At 44.9% G+C, this 26,032-nt stretch overlaps 1 protein-coding gene across 2 annotated transcripts; it reads right to left on the bottom strand.

Moving 5' to 3' along the window:
- Positions 1-26,032, bottom strand: ECH1 (enoyl-CoA hydratase 1). 2 transcript variants are annotated; one of them, XM_068115918.2, is made up of 11 exons: positions 25,983-26,032; positions 25,583-25,701; positions 24,211-24,388; positions 18,986-19,074; positions 16,039-16,163; positions 15,909-15,957; positions 10,382-10,446; positions 8,604-8,674; positions 8,435-8,506; positions 6,900-7,050; positions 1-339 (listed from the first exon to the last, which is right to left on the bottom strand). In XM_068115918.2, exons 2-11 carry the CDS (start codon positions 25,617-25,619, stop codon positions 235-237), a joined length of 942 nt encoding a protein of 313 aa, XP_067972019.2. In that variant the 5' UTR covers positions 25,620-25,701; positions 25,983-26,032; the 3' UTR covers positions 1-234. The 2 variants fall into 2 exon arrangements, with proteins under 2 accessions (XP_067972019.2, XP_067972020.2); XM_068115919.2 differs by lacking the exon at positions 25,983-26,032 and having other exon boundaries at positions 25,583-25,719.

Here is a 26,032-nt window from a genome sequence, read left to right as displayed (position 1 = left end):
AACATTCAATAAATCAAATTTATTTTCTCAAAGCAATTTCAAAAACAATAATTTTAAAATGTCTAGTTTACAAAGGTCTAACATTTGTCAATCGAATATTTTCAATATATATGCATATTTTAGAAAACCAAAATTTGTCTCAGCCTCTAAAAACATGAAATGAATCAAATGTCTCAAAGCAATTTAAAAAAGAAAAAAAAACAACATCTGTCGTTTGTGATGGTTTAACATTTCTCAGAGTTTTGAGAATACAACTTCCTTTGAACTTTTCTTCTGCATTACTGCTCCAGCAGACTTTACAATGTCATCAGTTTGCAGCATTGACATGTTCCAGGCAGCCTGAAAAACAACACAGCAATAGAAACATGTGGAAACTCTCCGCATCATTTTTAATCGACTTCACAAACAAAACAAACAAGGCACAAGTAACGAACGGTGAGTGCTTCATTTTATTTTTCAAATTGCCCACTTCCACTTGTAACCATAGAGATGTGCAGGTTAGCTGTTACGTAAACAATGGTTCGCGTAAAGGTTACCTTTGAGCAGTCGAGACTGTTGAGCCGCTCAAAAACAATTGGAAAGCTGCTTCTCAGACAGGGGATGGCAACATAGAGAGTAACCCAGTTTTAGGACCGGCAGAGAACATAACCGAGAAGTAAGTTGAGGAAGCAATGAAGATAAAAGCAATGAAGAGTAGAAAAGCGGGAGGGCCGACGGGAGTTGTGGGAGATATGTTGAAGGCAGCAGGAAGTTGGGGTGTGAAGAGAATGGCAGAGATCTGTAATCTGGTGGTGAAAGAAGGCCGCATTCCAGTGGATTGGGAACTGAGTACCCTCGTCCCTCTATACAAGGGGAAAGGTGACCCTCTAGAGGGTGGCTCGTACCGAGCGATAAAGTTATTGGAGCATGGAATTAAGGTATTGGAAAGGGTGTTGGAGAGGAGGATAAGGAAGAAAGTGAAGATTGACGAAATGCAGTTTGGATTTATGCCAGGAAGAGGAACGACAGACGCGCTTTTTATTGTGAGGCAGTTGCAGGAGAAGTACATGGAGAAGAGGAAGAAGTTGTTTCTTGGGATTGTTGATCTGGAGAAAGCATTCGATAGGGTTCCACATGAAGTAGTGACATGGGCATTGAGGAAGTTAGGAGTGGAGGAATTGTTGATCAGAGTAGTGATGGCAATGTATAAAAGAGCGCGCACAGCTGTAAGGACGAAGGACGGGAACAGTGGTGAGTTTGAGGTGAAGGTGGGAGTGCATCAGGGGTCGGTACTATGTCCACTACTATTTGTAGCTGTGATGGAGGTGCTGGCTCGGAACATAAAGGAGGGTTTACCGTGGGAGTTGTTGTATGCAGATGATCTGGTGTTGATTGCAGAAAGTATGGATGGACTGAAGGAGAAGATGAACAAGTGGAAGGAATGTATGGAGACAAAAGGTCTGAAGGTGAATATCGGAAAAACGAAGGTGATGACAAGTGGTAAAGCATGTGGTGAGGTGGAAAGACCTGGGAAGTGTCCGTGTGCTGTGTGCAGGAAGGGTTTCGGAGTGAATTCCATTCAATGTACAATGTGCGCCGAGTGGGTTCATCAAAAACTGTAGTGGTTTGAGAGGGTCATTAACCAGTGTGGTGGCAGCTACATTCAAGTGTAAGGTGTGCACAGAGGGAGCTGCAGATGGAGGAAATGTTGAGTTGGATCTTGGAGACGGCGTGAAGCTGGAAAGTGTGAAAACATTTTGTTACCTAGGAGACATGCTGAATGGAGAAGGTGGATCAGACTCAGCAACGGTTGCTAGAGTGAGATGTGCATGGAAGAAGTTTCGGGAACTGAGTGGCGTGCTGACGAGGAGGGTAGTGTCGTTGAAGCTGAAGGGAAAGGTGTATGCTGCATGTGTGGGAAGTGTTATGATTTATGGGATCGAGACATGGGTCATGAACATAGAGCAGCAACGAAGGCTGGAAAGAGTGGAAATGCGAATGGTTCGGTGGATGTGTGGAGTATCGTTGAGAGAGAGGAAGACAAATGATGAATTGCGAAAGATGATGGGAATAGAGCCTGTGATGGATGCTGTGAAGAGAAACAGTTTGAGATGGCTTGGTCATGTGTTGAGGAAGGATGAAAGTGACCGTCTGAGAAGAGTGATGGGAATGAATGTAGAAGGAAGTAGAGGAAGGGGAAGACCGAGAAAGACTTGGCTAAAGATGGTCGAAGAGGAAATGCGGGCAAGGGGGTTAACAAGGGGAGATGCAGAAAATAGGGCAAAATGGAGAAGATTGTCATGGGGACCGCAAGGCTAACCCCCACTCTAGCAGGGAAAATGGCCTTAAAATGTCTGTTGTTGTTTTGTTGTCTTCTCAGACAGGGTGTTGTGGGTTATCAAGAGCAAGTGGGTTATCCCTGGAATTTTAAACAAATTCCAAATGCCCGTCACCTTCAGTCAAACATCAGGCCTGTTCAGTCGGTTTGTGAAAGACTTGGGCCAGAAACTTTCTCTGGCCAACCTCACAATAAGGTGTGAAAAATTGGGGCCATTAAAGTATTGTAAATAGGTGCTCCAACATGGTGCTTAGTGCTGATGATATTGTAAATAGATGCTGCAGGTGGTTGTTCCAAGACATATATTGTCACATGGAGAGCCCCCACCCAAGACCGCAAGCGATGCTGAATGGGAATCGTACTGACTGATGTCCCTTACTCCCTTACTCATCACCAATTCGGTGTGGCCTTGGGACAGGGGCGCTTTTTCCTCTTCAAACGGGGCGTTGAGGTGGGAGGGGGAAATGGGCAGGTGCACTATGGCGTGGACTGAACAAGTTATTTTTTTCTCTTGCCTGGCTCCCGCCCAGTTCACTATGAGAAAACAAAGCAACAAGACACTAACCTTTTCTGGACCCTACGTGATACAACACAGTCTCCCAGTGGTGCACAAACACAGGATAACATTCTTATCCACAGGTGCTTTATACAGGGTTGAAAAGTGTTACCTGTACCTTCGTTCTAATAGCTGACCCACGCACACACACACACATTTATATGTAGAAAACAAAAACTGCCCTATCTTGCTCATATCTACTCTTATAGGTATCTTGTTCATATAACCTTTTGAACATCCCTTATAGCTAGCAGTAGGTAGGTAACGCCAGTCAGAGGTTGAGTATTATCATTGGTAAGAAGGTAATCGAGTCTGTGGAAAGGACCTCTGGTACGGTACTCTGGTTGCCAGAATACAATTTCTCATCGGACCTTGCTGTGTTATTTCCTTTACCTACGTTACAAACTAGTCAGTGGGTATGCAAGTTTTACAGGATGAACACCGTATCACATTTCGAGCAACGAAAATACACTGGAAGCATGATCAATCACCATTCGTTGCGTTCTTGTTTCTGGTACCTTGTCAATGAAGAGAATGGAGGGAGCTCCAATTAATGTTTTCTACTGTATAACCCACCTTTTATCCCCACAACGATGCTTGAGGTACCGTATTTTCACACAAATAACTCGCGACCTATACCTTAAATTAGTTCCATAAATTCCAACTGTGGGGCATACGGTATTTCACCATACGGCACGTGACATAACCACAGTGAACAATTTCAAGGAGATACAAAAAGAGGCAGTTCTTTTTGCAACTTTAATTGAAGACCTGAGTGGAAGAAGCACTTGAATCACATTTTTGGGCAAAGTGAGTGTGAACCAAGACCTCCACCTACAGTATGGTAACAATCCATATCTGTAATAATTTTGCATAGTGATATTTTGTGATTTAAGTACTTCTTATACTCGGCTCTTCAATTGTAATATCGTTAATTACAGTTACTTCGCATATTTTACATACACATATATGTAATTACAAAGTTGTGTAAGGTACCGGTAAGAATGTAAAAATATTATCTGTGTAATAAGTATCGTTCTCAATAGGTATGGAGACCCAAAATCTGGCATGCCTAACGCCCCACGCTTGCCGTTTGATGGATTCCCCGACGTGCGGCAAGAACTTGTAAATGGAATGGTATCGACGATTTTGTGGAACGATATAAAATTAAACTGCCTGCTGGGTATTTGTACATTTGTAATGGACGAGCAGCGTGGTTTCCGGTCCCATCGATACAGTAAACTTTAATTATTACTGCAACCCCTTCTCACGATATTAATTTTAATGTGAATTAGTTATTTACTACAGTTGTATTTGAAAAGAGCCGTTCGTTGGCCCTCGACAACAAGGTCGCGTCGGCTGCTGGAAATATGGAGATCATGCATCTCCAGGTCATGTGGAGACGAAAGCTGGCCTGCGGGGTTATACTCGTGTGCGGGTTATACGTGCCGCATTTGAATAACAGCTAGATTCAAAGTTTGGCATAATGGGTGTGTTGGGTGATGTGTAACGTGCAAGGTCCGGCGTGTACAATTTACTGGTAATATTAGATACGTATTATTGACCCTGGTGTTGGGCTGGCGGCTAGGGTGCCGGCTTAGGATCCAAGGATCCTGGGTTCGAATCCCGGTCGATTGCTGAATTAACGCCAGGGGGGTTGACTCAGCCTGTCATCCTTCCGAGGTCGGCAAATTGAGTACCAGTTCACTGGTAATTCCCTGCTTGTCGTTAACGGCGGCAAAAAGGGTTGGCGTCAGGAAGGGCATCCGGCCGTAAAACATTGCTTCAAAAAGGGGACCGAAAAACAACAACAACCACGGTTCCCGAAAAAGGCCAACCCCCGCTTTGCGGGGAAAAATGGCCTCGAAAGGTGGTTATTTTTTTTAATTTTATTAGATACGTATTATTATTATATAATGGAATGTGCCATGAGTATTACAAATACAGGATAATACTATAAACCCTCCAGAAAAGAAGGTAAACATATATATATATTGTTGCGGATATGAGGACTGTATATTTTTTTGATTGTGTGCTTTATTATTATTATTATTGTTATTCTGCGCCTCCTGCCTCCGGAGCTGTGTAAAGGTCAAAGGGCATCCCATAATTAGTCCACAAGCATACACGTCAGCCAATAATAGAATACCCCTGTTCGATAGTTATATCTTATTCTGTGTTTTAGGGTAAGGCTGTGTCTCCCATTAATAGAAGTACTCCATTGCACCAAGTGAAAGAGATAGATTCCCTTCATTCCCATTCCCAAAACCTCCATTCCCCCTTTTCGTCGATTAGAAACTACCTCCGCTCCAATTACCGCCATTGACCACGAGGCAGGGTCGGAGAAGAAAGGCGTGTCTCCACCTCGTCATAGAGGGGAGGAGTGAGCCAGCCCCACTCGACCAACCATGAGCCAGGGGTTTGGCTAGAGAGGGCGGAGGAAGAGCGATCGGGGAGGTTCGCAAAGGTTGAGGGGCGGGGCCTATATAACCCAAGGCAGGGCGTGTCCACCAGAGATGAGCTTTTACCAGCAGACAAAAAGGGAGCCCAAGCCGTTGAGAAGAGAGAGGGTCCAAGAAGCAGAGCTGAGTTGTGTGGTTTTGGTCGTCAGTGGTTGCGTTGTGGTGGTCAGTGGTTGCGTTGGTTGCGTTGAGTTGTCGGTGGTGAGGAGTGATTGGACCAAGAGAACATAGAGAACATCCAAGGAGAGGACATCCCAGAAAGCACAAAGCCTGTTGTAATCCTGGAAAAGCACGCGACGTCCACAGCAGCAGCAGCAGCGGCGGCCACAGCAGCAACAACACTCAACAGCCGCTTGGGGCCTGGACGGCGGTTTTGAGCAGGGCCGCGAAGGAACGGCGGCTGCTAAACGCGCCGATCGTGCTGCACAATACAACTCCAAGCCATCCTCTGCTTCCAGCCAATTCCTGTCATCATTCCCCGTGTGAGTCTGTCTTTTGTTTGTTCTGTCCCTGGGTTAATTAAGACTGTAGGTAAGCTAGCGTTGCACTGTGTATCTAATCTTGTCTGTAAATAAACGTGACTGCTTTCTTTTTGCTTGTGTGTATAATAAATCCAATTACTCTTCTGTCCGTCTTCTCGTCTTATTCCTTTTCCTCTTTGCATTCGGTCGTTTTAGAGTTTTCCAGATTGGGCAGCTGCGGTGCGATACGGCCAAAGTTGGGGGTGAATCGGGTGAGTTGGGGAAGAATCGGGGGAACTGTTAGGTCGCGGTCATACCAACCGCTCGGTCAAAAATAACATCTTAACCGCGACAGTAACAATATATATATATATATATATATATATATATATATATATATATATATATATATATATATATATATATATATGCCAAATGCTACAAGTACAAAGTTTGAATAGTGAGCTTGCTTTGCCAGGTTGACAAAATGAAAAGCTGTTGTTGACCCATGGCTTAAGTTATGGACCCACCATATGGAAAGGTTCTGGGCTAAAAGGGTCGAAATCTCTATGGAGAATGGAACCCAGCTTATGATCTGGGCAGTTGGAAGAATTCTTCAAATGCTTAGAGGTTAATAAGGTTCTTACTTTGGGAAAACAACTATTTTAAAGTTTGTGATCAACATAAAGTTAAGTAGAAAGTGTTGTAGAAAAAACGAATTCTCGTAATCTGCCCAAAGGCTCACCTCGTGCTGTCAAAGCACACTTTCGGCATGGATTACACCAGGTGGTTTGCTGTTGCTTTCCAAGTGATAAGAATTTGGCTGGGGTGTGCATGGTAGTTTGCATACTCTATGCGAAAGACACCATGGGATCTTTAACGTCCACCAACTAATGGCAGCAGATGAGGGGGGGAGGGTTAATGATGTGGGAGAAGTTACCGACGTATTGCATTTACGATGCAATTTCTAAAACACAAGGCTGGCAATATTGGATGATATGCAAAGTCAGAATTATGTCAAATTAGTCATGCTAAAATACAAGCACATGCCAAAAATCAGATATTTTTGGACCAAGTAACAATAAAAATAAAAACTAATGTACCATATACTCCAAGGAATCTTGAATTGTATGGTCTCTGGAGTATAGAAGGTTGTGTTTTGTTCCTTGAACTGCAACCGGGCTTTTGCTTGCAATTTCTGACGCAAGTTCAAATGCTCCATCCATCATGCTGTCCTTGTCTTGGAAAATTCGACTTGGGGAAAGAAAGGGAATTGGAGTAAGTGCAGTGAAGGGCCCAACTATTCTTTATTTGAATTCAATTTCCACATTTAAATGGAAAACTGGAACGGCGCTCGGTAGAGTGCATATACCTCCGCCAAGCTCACCAGTTTACGTTTAGGCCCGATCTGCATCCGGAAGTGAACCAAAATCGAATCGGCTTGTCTTATCACCTACCTTGTCCTACCCAACTCATCCAAGTTTTTTTCATAATCCGTCCACATCTTTTTGAAATATGCTACATATCGTTTGTGGACTCATCTCGCAATGGTGAAAAAAAATTAAAAAATTCTCGTATTCGGATGTGGAACTTCACCAAAATCTAATCGATTAGTCCGTGTCACACACCCAACCTGTCCACCATGTTTCGTCCTAATCTGTCCATAACTTTTTGATATATCGTGCTATATATCGTTTTTGGCCCTATTGCTCAATGGTGAAGAATCACTGAAAAATTATATGATCTGGATCCAGATATTCACCAATTAATCTAATCAATTCGTCCTTGTCACACCCAACATGTTCACCAAATTTCGTCTGAATATGTGCATAACTGAGATATCCTGCTCACAGACGTATATGACAGTAGCGTTTGAGACAAGGATGAAATGATTCGATTTTGGTGAAAATCCGGATTCGGATCCGGCTACTAGAATTTTTAAAGTGATTCTTCACCATTGAGAGATGGGGCCAAAAACGATTTTAAGTGATTCTTCACCATTGGGAGATGGGGCCAAAAACGATACATAGCAGGATATCTCAAAGTTGTGGACGGATTTGGCGAAACTTAGTGGACTGGTTGGGTGTCTGACAAGGACAAACAGATTAGATTTTGGTGAAGATCTGAATATTCGGATATGAGAATTATTTAAAATTTTAAGTGATTCTTCACCATTGGGAGACAGGGCCAAAAACAATACGTAGCAGGATATCTCAAAAAAGTTTCGGATGGATTTGGACGAAACTTGTTGGGCAGGTTGTGTGTGTGACAAGGAGGAACCGATTCAATTTTGGTGAATATCCAGATCCAGATCCAGCGAGTATAATTTTTTTAAAGTGATTCTTCACCGTTGAGTGATATGGCCAACCAGGCGGAGGTTTGCTCTCTACCGAGTGCCGTTCTAGTTACACATTTATTCACTGCTTTGGTTGGAACAAACCGTAACAACTCAATGGAACAAACCATAAGAACACAGAGCAACAAAAATCAATGTGCAAGGCCTGCATACTCTATATAACTCGAAGTTATGTCGTCGCACAGTGGATCGTTTGTTTCCCCAAAATGCACATTTATATTTACACGATAACCCTTCACGTTTGGCATTTTATGTACCATAATGTGTTCTGCGAATACAAACCTGATTAAGCCACAGTAATGGGCCTCGTCTGACATCAATTTCCTGCCTGTGTAGGCGAGCTCACATACCAAGCTAGAGGAAACATTAACAAAGTCAGTGTGACCTTTAAACCCAAAGGGCGCAAACTTTTGATTTGTCATCCAGATTTGCATCGGCAACACGAGCATACCTTCTGTTACCAATGACCCTTGGTAACCTTTGCAAAGTTCCCACGTCGGCAGCTAGGCCAATGTCCACCTCCTGAGCACAACATTTGTACATGAAGTCCATTGTCATTTTGCCTAATGAATGTGAATAACCAAATCAAATATAACATTGTCATTGCAAGTAGGACAAGAGAGTTGTTTGTTTTCTTCCTCCATTTCCTGCCAATGGGATTAATCTGCGGGTCAAACTTCAAATTCACACAATGGCATAAACTAGCAGTTATATATTATACCGAAGGTGGGCGGAGGTTATGTTATCACCCGTCTGTTTGTGAACAGGATATCTCAAAAAGTTGTTGATGAATTCGGCCTGAACTTGGTGGACGGGCAGGTGCGTGACAAGGAAGAATAAATTCGAATTTGGTGAAGATCCGGATCCAGATCTGGCCTATCAACGAGTATTGGCGTCACTTTCAACTCTGAAGCATTGTTGCGGTGAACGATTCACTTCTAGTGTTGCCACTGCTGACCTGTTTCCCACCTGTTATTTTCATTGCCACCAACGTGGCTATGGTTTGCACGTTTATCTCAATGTGATGCTGAATAATCTCAAGTAAAGAGCATTTCTGGATAGTGCATATTCAAGAGTCACCTGTGTGATAAAAATCGTTTACACACGAGTGTGTTCTTCAGCTCATGGTAGTTAAGCTGGTTCTTTTGTCTGTGCGTGATTTAAGCATCACCTTTCGTGCTCCGACTCCAAGTTTCTTAAATAGTAATTGCAACATGCCTTGCTAGGGAGGTACCCATGTGGGGGCAGGACTTTGATATCTGCTTGCTAAGCTATTCCCTCCCATTAGCTGAACTTGCAGGATAGCCGAGAGGTACGCACCCTTGCCTATGAGCTGTCTCGCCTGGATTCATATCTGGGCCCAGCAATAAACTGCCACCCTAGTGTTTCACAGGCAGGGTGTTAAATCAAAAATTGCACTGTACATCTGTGGGTGCTTAAACTGGCTGTCCCATCTACAAACATCAGTTGGTGTACGTTGAAGATCCCATCTAGTCTTTTGTGAAGAGGAGCCCAGTTATCGCACCTGAAGAAATTATGCATTCCTGCATGGATGTGCAGGGGGCACTGTGTCGGCGGCACAGCTGTTCCTCGGCAATGATGGAATCAGTAGTCCAAATTCAGAGTAGATTCCCAATCCAATATGCATTCGGTAACTAACTGCGTGTTCATTCCCACTCATTAACTTTCCTGCCGTGTTTAATCTCCGACACAATTCCCTATCCCTACATATGCATATTGCCTTAAACGTGAAGGAGAGAGGGAAAGCAAATGGCTGCATTAAAAATAAATAAACAAATTTGATGGCGAATAGGCTGCATGACCTTTTTTTGTTCCTACCTGCTGAGTTATACATGTCAATGACACTGTGTGGTACGCTGTAGTCTTGGACTCAGGCTAGGATGTAATGCAGGTGAGATTAGCAGCAGAGATGTTATGCAGTCGAGCTTGGCCACAGGTATGTTATGCAGTCGAGCTTGGCGGCATTGCTTTTTCCTACTTTACACTTTGTTGTATTTATTCATGGCTTCCTTGTATTTCAAGTCATGACTCTTTCCATATCTGATTAAGAATGTTCTTTACTCATGCAGTCATAATATTCCCCCCTCACCCTCAATCTGCTGTTTTTTTTAATTTTTACTTCACATGTATGCTCTTCCATCCCAAGGGCCCCTGTTACTGCCATTTTGTGGTTTAAAACCTAAATGAATGCATTCAAGGTAAATTTACCTTCACTTGAAACCACGCGTCGGTTGTGCACAGTCGAATGTCACATGCAGTGATCATATCAATCCCTGCAACACAAAAGGTCAAATCAAAGCATGCATTGTGTTCATGGTGTCAATTCAGGTAAAAATAGAGGTAGTGGACAAAAAAAGAAAAAGAAACAGGATGTCACTTAGTAAGGTGTTGGGCCACTACTTGCATCCATGACAGTATGGATACGAGCATGGAGTCAACAAGGGTCTGAAACTGTTCTGCAGGAATGTGGCACCATTCTTCCACAAGGAAGTCCTCCAATTCACGGTGGTTTGATGGAGGCGGAAACTGCCGTCTTAGGTGCTTCTCCAGTGAGTCCCACAAATGTGAATGGGATTGAGGTCTGTGATTGATTGGGAGGCCATGAAAGATGGGTAAGTTCGTCCTCGTGCTCCTCAAACCACCCAGTGGCAATACGTGCCCTGTGGACTGGAGCATTGTCATCCCGAAAGACACCGCTTCCAGCAGTGCAGAAATACTGCATCATAGGATGGACGGTAATGATCACTTAGGATGGTAATGTAGCACACTGCATCAATCCTGCCTTACAATGGAATGAGCGGATCGAGTCCATGCCTGGAAAATATGCCCGACATAATGATGGAACCGCCAAGGCCTTTTACTGTTGCAACCAGGCACTCAGGGCTGTAGAGCTCCCCGAGCTGCCGCCACCCATGCACGTGTCCATTCGGCGAAAACATGGTGAAGAATGACTCATTAGACAATATATTCCTCCACTGCTCGGCAGTCCATTGTCTATGCTTGGGAAAGCAAATGCCCGGGACCACATCACCCCCATCCTTCACAAGCTCCACTGGCTCCCCATCTCCCAGAGAATCCAGTACAAAATCCTCCTCCTGACCTACAAAGCCCTCCATAACCTGGCCCCATCCTACCTGACTGACCTCCTCCCCAGACACACTCCCACCTGCACCCTCCTCTCTGCTGCTGCCAACCTCCTGTCCCCCCCCATCCGGACCAAACTCAGATCCTGGGGGGACAGGGCCTTCTCCATTGCTGCTCCCACACTCTGGAACTCACTACCTCAAACCATCAGAGACGACGACTCCTCACTCACCGCATTCAAATCATCTCTCAACACCCACCTATTCAACACCGCATTCAACCCCTGACCGTCTCTTCTCCTTCTCCTTCCTTTCTGTTTGGTTATTTAATCATGTATTTTTGTCTTTTTTTGTCTTTGTTTTACGTACAATGTCAAAGCGTCTTTGGGTTTCTTGAAAAGCGTTATACAAAATAAATGTATTATTATTATTATGCTCCTTGCACCACTGGACCCACAAATGGGCATTGCCAGCTATTATATGACGTTCCCTTCGGAGCGTTTTAAACGTTCCCTTTTGGCCAAATGCACATGACCCACGATGAACTCTGCACACAGTTTGTCCACCATTGCTATCCTATTTCGCCACAGTCTGGACTAATGCCCGTGCATCATGTGGGTCGAGTAGTCGCTTTCACCTACTGTTGCTCTTCAATGATGACGTCTTTCCTTATTTTTCCCAGGATGACATCACCTTTGAGATAGTTCCTCCTGACACGTTAGCATTTTCTGCAGTCCTTGTCACTGAAGCACCACCAATCACACCCCGTTGGATGTCACTGAAGTCTCCTCTGTGACCATGCTGGCTCTTAATACCGGACTCTAGCAGTAGCCCGTTTTTTTTTTGTTTTTTTTCTAAACACACATACACATACACACACACACATATGTATATATATATATATGTATATATATATATATATATATATATATATATATATATATATATATATATATATATACATATATATATGTATATATATACATATACATATATACATATACATATATATATATATATATATATGTATATATATACATATACATATATACATATACATATATATATATATATATATATATATATATATATATATATATATATATTGTTACGGCCCGCGGATAAGGATGTTGGTTTGCCGAGCGGATGGCACCGCGGCCTAACAGTTACCCCGATTAACCCGATCCCCGAACGTTGGCTGGATCGTGCCACAGATATTCAATATGGAAAAGACAAAAGCGACACGGATGTGAAGAAGAAGAAGAAGACGAAAAAAAGGTTGAAAATACTACTAAATTTATTCCTATTATTTACATGCTCAAAGTAACCAAGGAAGAAGGAAAGATAAGAAAATAATTTACAGAAGATTTTAGACACGGTGCAACCTAGCTTATACAACTTAATTAAATACCCCGGACAGAACAAACAAAGACAGACTCACGCGGGGAATGATGATAGGACTGGCGGGAGGTGGATGGCTGGAGGGAGAGGAAAGTCCAAGGGGTCATGCAGCGCGATCGGCGCGTTTAGCAGCCGCCGTTCCTTCGCGGCCCTGCTCAAAACCGCCGTCCAGGCCCCAAGCGGCCGTTGAGTGTTGTTGCTGCTGTGGCCGCCGCTGCTGCTGCTGCTGTGGACGTCGCGTGCTTTGCCAGGACTACAACAGGCTTTGTGCTTCCCTGGATGATGATCTCCTTAATGTTCTCTATGTTCTTTTGCTCACATGCCAGCCTCGGACTCTGCTCGGAAAGGCATCAGCTCAGGAACAAACATCGGTCCACTTGATCAGCCGTTGCTGTGTACAAAGCTTCCTTGGGTGATCTCAATGTACTCTCTCTGTTGGTTCTCTCTCTGGATCCTCTCTGGATGATCTTTTTACACAACTCAGCAACTACTCCACTCTACGCAACCACTGAACACTCAACACAACCACTGACCACTTCTTGCGCGCGCGCCTTTATAGCGCCTCCGGCGATTAAGCCGCCGGCCTTCAGGACACGCCCATCGGTGTGCTCACCTCGGCCCTGGTTGGTCACGCGACCCTCTGGCTCCGCCCTTGATGACGACGGGCGGGCACGCCTTTCTTCCCCGACCCGAGCACATGTTCAATGGTGGTTTTGGAGGGGATGTAATCGGCAATCGAGGATTGGCCATGACGAAAGGGGAAATGGAGGTTTTGGGAATGGGAATGAAGAATGAAGGGAATCTATCTTATTTCACTTGGTGCAATGGAGTGTCATTTTAATGGAAGACAAAGCCTTAACCTAATACACAGAATAAGGAAATAAACTACTGAACAGGGATATTATAGTGTCCTTCATGTATGCTTTATTGAACTAACTACGGGAACGCCCTTTGACCTTTATACAACACTGGAGGCAGGAGGGTCCAGACTAAAGCAATATTCACAACAATTGGTATACAATACAACACAATCAAAAAAACTCAATCCTCATATCCGCAACAATAATATATATATATATATATATATATATATATATACAGTCACGTGAAAAAGTAAGTACACCCCATATAAAGTTTTGACTTTTTCAACATATTTAAACGTACAGCTATTTGATCTTCATTTCAACAATATTGATAGATAAAGGTGATATAATATAACAAATATCATGAAACATTTACATTTTGTAGTCCATTGTATAATTTCCATAAACATAAATGCAAATTTCGCATGTGGAAAAAGTAAGTACACCCTTTTGTACTTACGTACAGCATTTGTCAAAACGTACAGCTATTTGATCTTCATTTCAACAATATTGATAGATAAAGGTGATATAATATAACAAATATCATGAAACATTTACATTTTGTAGTCCATTGTATAATTTACATAAACATAAATGCAAATTTCGCATGTGGAAAAAGTAAGTACACCCTAATAGGTGGTATTGCCCCCTTTGGCAGAAACAACCTCAAGTAGGCGTTTCTTATAACTGTCTACCAGTCTCTGACATCGACTGGGAGAATTTTTTGCCCACTCCTACATGCAGAATTGTTTCAGCTGTGCGATGTTTGAGGGGTTTCTTGCATGCACAGCTCGTTTCAAATCCCCCCACAACATCTCGATGGGATTTAGATCCGGGCTTTGACTTGGCCATTCCAGAATCCTCCATTTCTTTCTCTTCAGCCATTCCTTGGTGGATTTACTGGTATGTTTAGGGTCATTGTCATGTTGCAAGGTCCACCTTCGGTTGAGATTCAACTTTCCGACAGATGACCTCACATTATCCTCAAGCACCCTCTGGTACAATGAAGAATTCATAGTGGATTATATGATGGTGAGCTGCCCAGGCCCTGATGCAGCAAAGCTGCCCCAAACCATAATATTTCCACCACCATGCTTTACAGTTGGTATCAGGTTCTTGTGGTCAAATGCTGTCTTTGGTTTTCGCCAAACATGTCTTCTGGTATTGTGGCCAAATAGCTCTACCTTTGACTCATCTGTCCAGAGCACATTGTTCCAGAAGTGCTGGTCTTGCCTCGGTGTTCATTGGCAAACTTTAGTCTTGCCCTGATGTTCTTTCTGGACAGCAAAGGTTTCCTCCTGGCACACCTCCCACGTAGATCAAACTTGTGCAGCCTCTTTCGAATGGTAGACTCGTGCACTTTGACATCAACAGTGGCAAGAGCTACCTGTCGGTCCCGTGATGACATTCTGGGGTTCTTGGAGACTTCTTTCAGCATCTTGCGGTCTCTGCTCTCGGGCTGAACTTGCTGGGGCGACCTGGACTGAACAAGTTTGCAGTTGTTTGGAATCTTCTCCACTTGTACATGATCTTCCGGACAGTCGAATGATTGATTTCAAATTGTTTGGAGATCTTTTTAAATCCCTTCCCAGACTCTTAGGCATCTATAACCTTCTCTCTGAAGGCCTCAGAGAGCTCTTTTGATCTAGGCATGGTGACGCCGCACACTTCAACAACAAAGAGCAAACCAAACTAAATGTCTGGTGTTTAAATGACAGGTTCCTCCAGGATCCTCTCTAACGATGCTCTAATCATTTGCACCTGAGCTGGTGCACCTGATTCTAATTTTAGGTATTTGAAGTAGTGATAAATGTAGGGGTGTACTTACTTTTTCCACATGCGAAATTTGCATTTATCTTCATTTAAATTATACAATGGACTACAAAATGTAAATGTTTCATGATATTTATTATATTATATCACCTTTATCGATCAATATTGTTGAAATGAAGATCAAATAGCTGTATGTTGAAAAAGTCAAAACTATACATGGCGTGTACTTACTTTTTCACGTGACTGCGCGCGCACGCGCACATGCGCACGCACGCACACACACACACACACACACACACACACACACACACACACACACACACACACACACACACACACACACACACACACACACACACACACACACACACACACACACACACACACACGATGAGAGGACTGCCAGAAAAAGAAAGATTGTACGTGTGGCGGTCCGATACTTTGCATACATGTTGTATATGGCCCAAGTACAATAGTATTTCCAATTTTTTTTGTCCACTATCTGTATATTGCATCATAATTTGAGAATGCAAAGGATGCAATGAAGAAACTACCAATTTACTATTATACGAGCGAAATCAGGTGCCTGGTATGGCACGACTTGCTGAAACTTACCTCCCCCAATGCAAGCACCGTGTACTGCTGCGATGACAGGTTTGAGGCACTATGAAAATAAGCAAACGGTTCAGAAAGCACAAAGCACACTGCATGAACAAACCTCAATGTCAATAAGAAGTCATCATACCTTCTCCAAAACGCTAAAAGTATTCTGGCACTGCTTGATAAACTGACGGAAATGCCAAGATTTCCTTGCCGTATCTTCACCCTCCATGTTCAAAAGGTCTCCTGCCATATCCTGGAGGTCAAGTCCTGATATGAAAGGTGAGCCTAAATGAGTGATGAGTGACATACCAAGCACATGCACAAAACAAACAAACAAAAAAAAAACAAATCATAAAGAGTAAAAGAAAAAGAAATAAAGAATCGGTATTAAAACAATAAGAGGAAAATAAATAAACATTTCTTCAGAAGAAGGGGAAAAGTGGAAAAGAGAAGAGAACTGCAGGTCAGTGAATCAAATTCCTCAATGATGGTTCACATTGCAATGCAAGACCAGTTGCAAAGTAACCCTCCTTACGCAATAATAGCCGGCGAAGCCGGTGTTGTGAATGAACACGTACGTATTATGTTGAAAAGCCAGATTTTGCTGGATCCCTTGAGAATTTCGAAGCTTTGATGTACCAAATCGCTCAATGGAGGCCGCCATCTTGCGGATGCGGAAGAATGCATAACAAATTGAAAAAAGTTCAATAGGAGTTTGTTTCACCCGTCTTTTTTTGATTCACAATCTTATGCACCTCTAATTTGTAATTAAAATACTTTAAGACCAACCTCGTTCCCCAGGCCCACATGGGCCCGGGTTATCTTCAACGAAAATCGTCACCAATTACCGGAACCAATGAAATTCGAGGATTTGAAAAAATATTTCAAAAACCAAATCACTCAATGGAGGCCGCCATCTTCCGGATGCGGAAGTATGCATAAAGAAATTGCGAAAAAGTTCAATAGGAGTTTGTTTCACCCGTCTTTTTTTGATTCACAATCTTATGCACCTCTAATTTGTAATTAAAATACTTTAAGACCAACCTCGTTCCCCAGGCCCACATGGGCCCGGGTTATCTTCAACGAAAATCGTCACCAATTACCGGAACCAATGAGATTCGAGCACTTGAAAAAACATTTTAAAAAGCTTTTTACCACATTTCGGACGCTGAAAACGGCGTCAAATATTGTAAAATTGACGAAGAATTATTTTTTAGAAATCTCACAGCCGTAGGGGATAGTTTTTCACGGCCGGAAATATCCTAAGTTGAGACGGAATTCACCAAATTAATCAAGAAGGAAATTTTATAGAAGGATGAATGTATTTATCTTGGACATCGAAGCTTATGGAAATGCTGAACAACACCATGTTGTATCAAGGGGAATATACAGGTAGTGGAAAAATAAATAAATAACGAAACACCTGGGAACTAATGAATTCGCTACAACCTCCGTCATGTGACCCTTGGTCCTCTTGTCAAGTTTGGTTGAGATTGGATAAGTAACGACCGAATGTATCGTGGTCAAAAATCGTCAGACAGACAGACATTAAATTGCGTATTTTAGTATGATACTAGCAGGAGTACCTGGCGTTGCCCGACGTTTTAATCCATTCTGTTGTCATTTTGAGGAAATCAATTTTTTTTGTGCACCGCTCCTTTTCTATTCCGTCTCCAGGTGCTGCATGACGTGATCGCCGGGCGCCAAAGGCCCGGCGATGACGCACGCTGAAAGGGAGGACTCAGTTTTCACTCCTTTGTTTTCTTTCTTGTTTGTTTATCCGGGCGATATCTCAGCCATCCTTTGGGCTAGGAAGCTGCAAATTGGGCACAATAGTGAGCACGTGCTTTGGAATAGATGGTATTTTTTATTTCTTGATTAATCAATTAGTCGATTAATACTTTCCCATCTGGGCAATATCTCAGGCACCTTTTGAGGAAGGAAGCTGATATTTGGACACGACAGTGACCAAATAGTGTCGTTGCCCAATGCCCTATTAAGTGACTTTACCTTGGCGTTTCCATTTTTTTTTGTCCACTACTTGTAGGTTGTTGGTGAAATGGCAATAAGGAGCGACTGATGTGCAGAGTAAAGACATCGATAATAAAATTACAAGCAGCTGATACTCTAGGTCCTCTGCCACATTTTGGGTGGCATGAGGGACAGATCTGTGTAAAGTGAGCGTTTTTTGAAGTATCGCATACACAAGCCAAGTTACTGAGATGGTTGCCATGGCAACACAACTCAGCCAATCACAGTCGTGATCTAATCAGGTTGATATAATGTCATGAGGAACAGATAGATATCTGGAATGAATGAATGAATGATCGTTTTAAGGCCATTTTCTCCGCTAGAGCGGGGGTTAGCCTTGCGGGCCCCATGACAATCATGGCTCCCTGTTTGAGGCAATGTTTTTTTATGGCCGGATACCCTTCCTGGCGCCAACCCTTAGTCGCCTCTTACGATGCGCAGGGATACGGTGTACCTATTCTAAACCGGGGTAGACACCGTGATCATTCATCCCAGCAAGCTGGTACTCAATTTGCCGACCTCGGAAGGATGACAGGCTGAGTCAACCCCCCTGGTGTTAATTCAGCGATCGACCGGATTCGAACCCAGGATCCCAGGATCCCAAGCCGGCACCCTAACCGCTAAGCCAACACCAGGCTTTCATATCTGGAATATGAAACTTAAATACAACATGCATTTTAAGGCCATTTTCCCTGCTAGAGCGGGGGTTAGCCTTGCGGTCCCCATGACAATCTTCTCCATTTTGCCCTATTTTCTGCATCTCTCCTTGTTAACCCCCTTGCCCGCATTAAATGTTCAACGGTTTTTGAAATATCGCGTACACAAAAGTACATGGACGGATGATCGGTCAGACGGAGCTCATTTTAATGTCCTTGCCCCCCTCGGACCTTGTCGGAGGTGCGGGTGGACAAAAAGTTCAAAAGTTGACAAGGAGAGTATGACATAAGGTAAAGGTGAGTCAACCATGCTCCTCAAACTCCCCCTCCAAACAAAAGTAAGTAATCAAAAGATGGCACCGACGAACAAATGACGATCAAGGAAACAACGTCCTTACATACCTGCTGTGAATAGTTTGCCAGCACCAGATAGGACTACGGCCCGACAGTCCTGATCATCAGCAATCTTGTCGAAACACGTCACCATTTCCCTGCAACACATGGCAAATAGTTTGAGAACCTCCAGTCCTGAAACCTGACTCGCTTTACCTGCAATCAATTGCTTCGCCGCATCACAATGAATGGAACGACGTTAAAACCTCAACACGCGTACACGTAAACAACCAGAGCCTTTTACAAACAAAGTTTTCACAAGAGTTCACCTTTCATATCCTTTATAACCGTTTCATAATCATTTTGATGTCTTTCGATGCTTGGTAAGAATTTTTATTTGTTGTTCATCTATAAATGACATACGAAAAATAAAAAAAGTGAATATTGATTTCCAAACTATGCCCATTTTTGTCACTCTTTTTGTGATGAAATTGTTAATAATAGTTATTTATCTTATTAATTTATCAAAACAAATAATTATTAGCGGAGTAGTGTCAATGCCAATGGCACTTCAACTGGCTATCTTCAATATCTCCAACCATGGTGTTTTAGCAGCGCTACAAGTCTGCAGTCATTACGCTGCCTGCCCCAGTAGCTGGAACTCTTCACCAGAATTTCATCAAGGACCGTGCCGGGTATTCTTGCACATGGAAAGGAGTGGCACGATTGCTTTTCTTTTGGTGTACATGTTGGGATCCCAAGTCACCAGTTTGTAAGATATGAATGGTCTTCGTGTATGGGTTACTCAGGTAGAATGGGGACATCAACACGCATGTTTAGGTCAATTACATGGTACATTGACTCGTGTGTGTGTGTGTGTGTGTGTGTGTGTGTGTGTGTGTGTGTGTGTGTGTGTGTGTGTGTGTGTGTGTGTGTGTGTGTGTGTGTGTGTGCCTCCCAATGGGCATTGAGATTCATACTCCTCTTCCCAGGAGTGAGATATCATGTGGAGTTGGAAACAACCTCCTGTTAAGGGAGAGGCTGTCCAACATGCAAAGGAAAATGTCGGAGGCAGGAGAGGTGTGTAGTGGGTTCTGTAAAAGAGTAGTAGGTAGTTACACATTTGCTTCAAATGATGCATGATCACCATGGAACGTTTCAGATGGATATCTTAAATGTCATCGATTTGATTGAGGTAGGAACACCTTCTTTCATATACATAGTCGAGGCTCGTGGAAGAGCTTGTACACTGAACGGATCAGGACGGAAGATAAAAACAACACACAAAGCACACGCATGCATGGGGTGGACCACATAGACACGTGTTACAGAAGTTGGTCTCGCCAATGCAGGTGCACTTTCATTCGACGGGAAGAATCGTTTATTACTTACTCCGACACATTCGGCTGCAGTGATTGAACTGGTTTTGGCAGTTATCAATTCAATTCATGGTTTTATCATCAAATCATCGCAGACAGAAGCTGAAATGTGAATTATTTACAATATGAAATGAAAACCAAGATAGGCCTAATGAAAAGAAAAATATATATTGCAGACTGCAAATGAAATTAATTAAAATTACATAAAAATGAGTTTAAAACAAAAAAAAAATTACAAATATATATGCAGGCACGTGAAATATGAAAAATAAGGATCAATACATAATATGCAGTTACAATAATTACAATACGAGGTTACAATAATAATTATAAATGAAGATATAATAAGATGCAAATTATGAAATGCATAGACCAATATAAAGTCATGTCAACAGAAAAAAGACCAAAAGAAAAATATGAAAAGCAATATTTAATATTACTTTAAAATGTACCTCAGAAAATCAAAATACAGTAGTTCATAGTAATTAGAACACAACAATCAATTGTGGTAGAGTAGACCCAGAGTGGTGCACAGCAAAGACACCATGAAGTGTAGCGAGAAAAAAATAAAATAAAATAAAGCTGTACCAAGCTCCCCATGGAGTTTAACCAGACTGAAGAGGCCATGGAGACTGCGACAATGACCGTCTCCTCAACCTCTATCGCACAACTCCGGCGAGGATATCCATGGCGTTTGTGCAGACGTCCCATGCACACGCAACAGAGAACACCAAGGCCCACACACAGACCAAGCAGAGGGTGGAGAGGTGCAGGACCGTACACGGTGGTGGGGCTGACAGCGAGCAGATAAGTCATGAGCAGAGGGAGGGCAGCCGTGCCAGGAAGGGAGTGCCAGTCTGCGACGTCAAGGCAGGCCCAAAACGTCGTCAGCATACCGGAGGAGAAGCATGCAAAACAGAGCCAGGAGTGCAGCCAGGAGTCGAATCCGTGGAATTCCAGGACAGCTCCCATCTTCATTGGATTTCATTGGAATCTCCCGTGATGAAGCTAACTCCGAGGGGCTTTCACTCACTCACCGCAGACAGGTTGATGGTCTTCCCGTCTTCTACGGACTCCTCTCCGGCCTTGCCCCCCCAGCTCTCTCTGGGCTCTGTCCCCCAAATATTCCTACAGGTCTGCCAAGATCCCACTGCCTCTTATGGTTAAACTGCCAAAATCAAGACTCTCTGCTCACCTTCACTCCTTCATTCCTCTTTTCTCCCGCCTCTGGAACAAACTCCCTCACTCTCTTCAATCCCACTCCTCCCTCCAGGTCTTTAAAACAGCTGTTCACCACCATCTCTTATCTTCCCCCATCCAAAACCTTGATCTTTTCTACCCCCGCTAATTTCACCCCAAATCCACTTTTTTGAAATACCAACTTCTTTCCTGGAAGTCCTTGTAGTGGGGCAACTTAGCATAACAATTGTGCATTTGGTGAGGAAAGCACCAAATTTGGCACACGAGTAGACTATCCTATTATGAACAGATTTGGATTTTGGGCCATCTCAAATTCAGCCCCTGATGGCTGTGGCAGCCATTTCCCAAAATGACACCTTCAGCTTGTTCCGACGAATTGCATCATCAATTGGCTTGGTCCTTTCCACCAGGCATTCTCTGGTGAAAGCCTGGAACTGCTCTTGGCCAATCTTCTTCACATTCCTGACAGTCTCAACTGCAGCAGGACCTGCAATTTCCTTTGTGTCAAGGACAACCAGATCCATGCTCTCTTCCTCAAAGGGGTTGCCAAGCTCTTCTATGATGCTGACAAGGGCGCGGACATCCTTGGCGAAAAAGGTCTGCACACTTGGCACGTCGTGATGACGTGTGTCCTCTCGCCTCCCCCAGTGTTGATGGCCATCTTGGAACTCTTCTATGGCCCTGGCAACTTCTGGCCCGGCAATCATCCAACGCCGCAGGGCACTTGGGTTGTCAGTGAGGCCGACTGCTCCACCATCTCCTTTGATGCAGGCGTTATTCTGTTCATGCGCCTGGTCGATTGGGATCGAAGAGAACACCTTCTTCGTCTTCTGTACAGTGAAGTTGCCAGCCCTGAATTCTCTGGCTACATCTGGGTGCTTCATTGGGAGTGCAACCATGTCCCTCAGGTGAACAGGGACCCACCTGGCATAGTGTGTGTGGTCTAAGGCATGGAACCATGGGACCAGTTCCGTCAGGGCATCAAGGTACATCGTGAATGAAGCCTGCCGCAGAGAACGCACGTAGACCAGTATCAACATCTCTAGTTCCAGCACAGTTGCCCAGTACTGAAAGTTGGGAATGTCTTCTCCTCTCTGGTGACACCAGTCTTCGAACTCAGGCAGGTCTTCTGCATCATCAGCATATGTCATACAGTGGCGTTCATACGCACGGTGTTGCAGGATGTGCAGTGCCGCTGCAGTGATTTGATGAGCTCTTCTTGTGCGGGTGACGTGGGCAGCTCGCAGGAAGGAGTCAGCCGTCCCTGGCGTTGCAATCTCAGCTTGCAAATCTGCAAAATCTGCAAATCTTGCAAATATCAAATCTGAATCTGAGATGGCCCAATATCCAGATCTTTTCATAATATGATAGTCTACTAGTGTGCCAAATTTGGTGCTTTCCTCACAAAATGCACAATTGTTATGCTATATTTAGCTTAGCTGCCGGACTATTGGTGTCCTTGTGTTTTATACTTCTCCCACCCCCTCCCCCTTCCCATGCCTCCTCCCCCCAAGCCCCCTCCCTCCCACACATCTCCCGATGTCCCTGTTATCAAATGTTGTGTTTATGTGCTTCCCCTTCTCTCCCCATCTTGTCTACTCCTCCCTCTTGCAGCTTAGGTGGTGTGGACAGTCATTATGGATGGATCCATTTTGAGGCATTGGAACATTTGCTCCATTTAAATATCAATTAGAATAAACCAGGCTGACGTCCATCAGCTGCAGAATTCATCATGGCACTTCCTGGGTGCTGTTATTATTACCCTCACCAGAGGAAAGGGTATTTCATTTGAGTCCGTTTATCTGTCTGTCTGTGTTTGTCCGCACAGAATAAATATGATTTTCTCTGCAACCATTGGTCCGATTGACAGGAAATTTTTTACCACAGGTCCACCTCCTCCTGTAGAATTTTAAAAAATGATAATTATGACGTCATAGGTCACGTGGTATGGGCGCCATCTTGGAAAAAACGAAAGCGCTGTAAAGAAAAAATTGAGACATGGCTCATTGTAAAGAACTCTCCATGGGGATCAACATGTTAATGATGTCATAGGTGCCTCCATTATGACGTCATTATTCGACAAGTGCAAAACTTCATCCGATAAAGATGAAATTTGTGGAGCATCATCTAGGGATAAATTGGCAGAGAATTTTTTTTGATGACGTCATCGGTCACATGGTTCAGCCGCCAAATTTGTTTGAACACAAAAGCCTTAAAAACCACTAAAACTAAAAGCATGTCCTGGGGAGGGTTTGCAATCTCCGATTGGTCTTTGTGATTACTGCTGTTTGCTATTTTGAGATTACGTGCCGGGTGCCAATCAATTTTGAGATTGGTAAAACAATTACTATTTTGAGATAATCTTTGAGACATTTTCCTTATTTGCATCGAAGCCTGAACTCGGATTGAATCTTCTTAAAGAATTTTGATCGCAGCTACATTTCGACTGAAAATGACTTTTCTTTGGTTGTCCACTGCATATTGAAAAAAAAATGCGGCTGCCTTGACTAAATCTAAATGTGCTGACCATACACGAACTCCACTTTGCACACATACAAAAAGTAAAGTAATCATGGACAGACACACGGACGCACAACTCAAAAATATGCCTTCGGTGACTTCATCTGCGGAGACATTTTTAAAAAAGGTTAAAGCAAAAAAATCATATTTTAACCAGTGAAATCCACCGCCAACACGACTGACCGCCGGTCTCACCTCCAGAAAGCCTTGTTCATGGCGTTCAGTTTCTCGGGCCGGTTCATCTCCACGTGCAGCACGTGCGGCCTAGGTTGTGTCACCAGCAATGTCTCAAGGCCATTCCAAGCAGACATGGTGTGGTTTGCGGCGCGTACAGTGGGGGCCATCGGAGTAAAAGCCGCACGAAGTCCCAAACCTGCACACGAACGGCGCAATCAGCAGGCGAACGGCGCAATCAGCAGGCGAACGGCGCACTCGGCACACGGACGGCGCCCTCGGCACACGGACGGCGCCCTCGGCACACGGACGGCGCCCTCGGCACACGGACGGCGCACTCGGCACACGGACGGCGCCCTCGGCACACGGACGGCGCCCTCGGCACACGGACGGCGCGCTCGGCACACGGACGGCGCGCTCGGCACACTGACGGCGCCCTCGGCACACTGACGGCGCCCTCGGCACACTGACGGCGCCCTCGGCACACGGACGGCGCACTCGGCACACTCGGCACACGGACGGCGCCCTCGGCACGGACGGCGCACTCGACACGGACGGCGCACTCGGCACACGGACGGCGCACTCGGCACACGGACGGCGCCCTCGGCACACGGACGGCGCACTCGGCACACGGACGGCGCACTCGGCACACGGACGGCGCACTCGGCACACGGACGGCGCCCTCGGCACACGGACGGCGCCCTCGGCACACGGACGGCGCCCTCGGCACACGGACGGTGCACTCGACACGGACGGCGCACTCGGCACACGGACGGCGCACTCGGCACACGGACGGCGCCCTCGGCACACGGACGGCGCCCTCGGCACACGGACGGCGCACTCGGCACACGGACGGCGCACTCGGCACACGGACGGCGCACTCGGCACACGGACGGCGCACTCGGCACACGGACGGCGCACTCGGCACACGGACGGCGCACTCGGCACACGGACGGCGCCCTCGGCACACGGACGGCGCCCTCGGCACACGGACGGCGCACTCGGCACACGGACGGCGCACTCGGCACACGGACGGCGCACTCGGCACACGGACGGCGCACTCGGCACACGGACGGCGCACTCGGCACACGGACGGCGAACTTGGCACAAGGACGGCACACTCGGCACACGGACGGCACGCTCGGCGCACTGACGGCACGCTCGGCACACGGACGGCGCACTCGGTACAGGGACGGCGCACTCGGCACAGGGACGGCGCACTCGGCACACTCGGCACACGGTCGGCACATGGACGACGCACACGGTCGGCGCACTCGGCACACGGACGGCGCACCCGGCGCACTCGGCACACTCGGCACACGGTCGGCGCACGGGGCACACGGTCGGCGCACTCAGCACATGATAACAGTGAATTTGCATCATTTACACTCACTTTTGCAAAGGACGCGCGGAACGGCAAAACTTGCCATGTCCGAGATACCTCGACCCTCTGACCTTATCGACCAATCAGCGTCACTCCGACTCACTCGTGTCGCACAGATGACGGAACAGCTGTTTGGGAATTTGCAACGAATTAACTGGTACGTTGCATGTTACACGTTTGTATCAGCTTTACAACGTGAATTACACAGATATGTTCACTCTGCAAACCCACGTGTCATAAGATTACAGGAACATATCGGGAAGCAGCACAAATCCTACTTATACACTCCTTAAAATGTAATCTTGCGAACGGTATGAATAATTTCTACATTTGTTTGTAAGCCAAGTCCACACTCGAGAAAGAGAAAGAACACAGAATATAAAATGGAGTAAAAATTGTGGAAACACACCAACGGCAAGGAAGAGGAACACAACAGGGATACTTGAAGGGCGATCTTGC

This window comes from Myxine glutinosa, chromosome 5 (genome assembly GCF_964187855.1).
Source record: "Myxine glutinosa chromosome 5, kmMyxGlut1.1, whole genome shotgun sequence".
Classification (NCBI taxonomy): domain Eukaryota; kingdom Metazoa; phylum Chordata; class Myxini; order Myxiniformes; family Myxinidae; genus Myxine; species Myxine glutinosa.
This window is presented reverse-complemented; position numbering and strand designations above follow the sequence as displayed.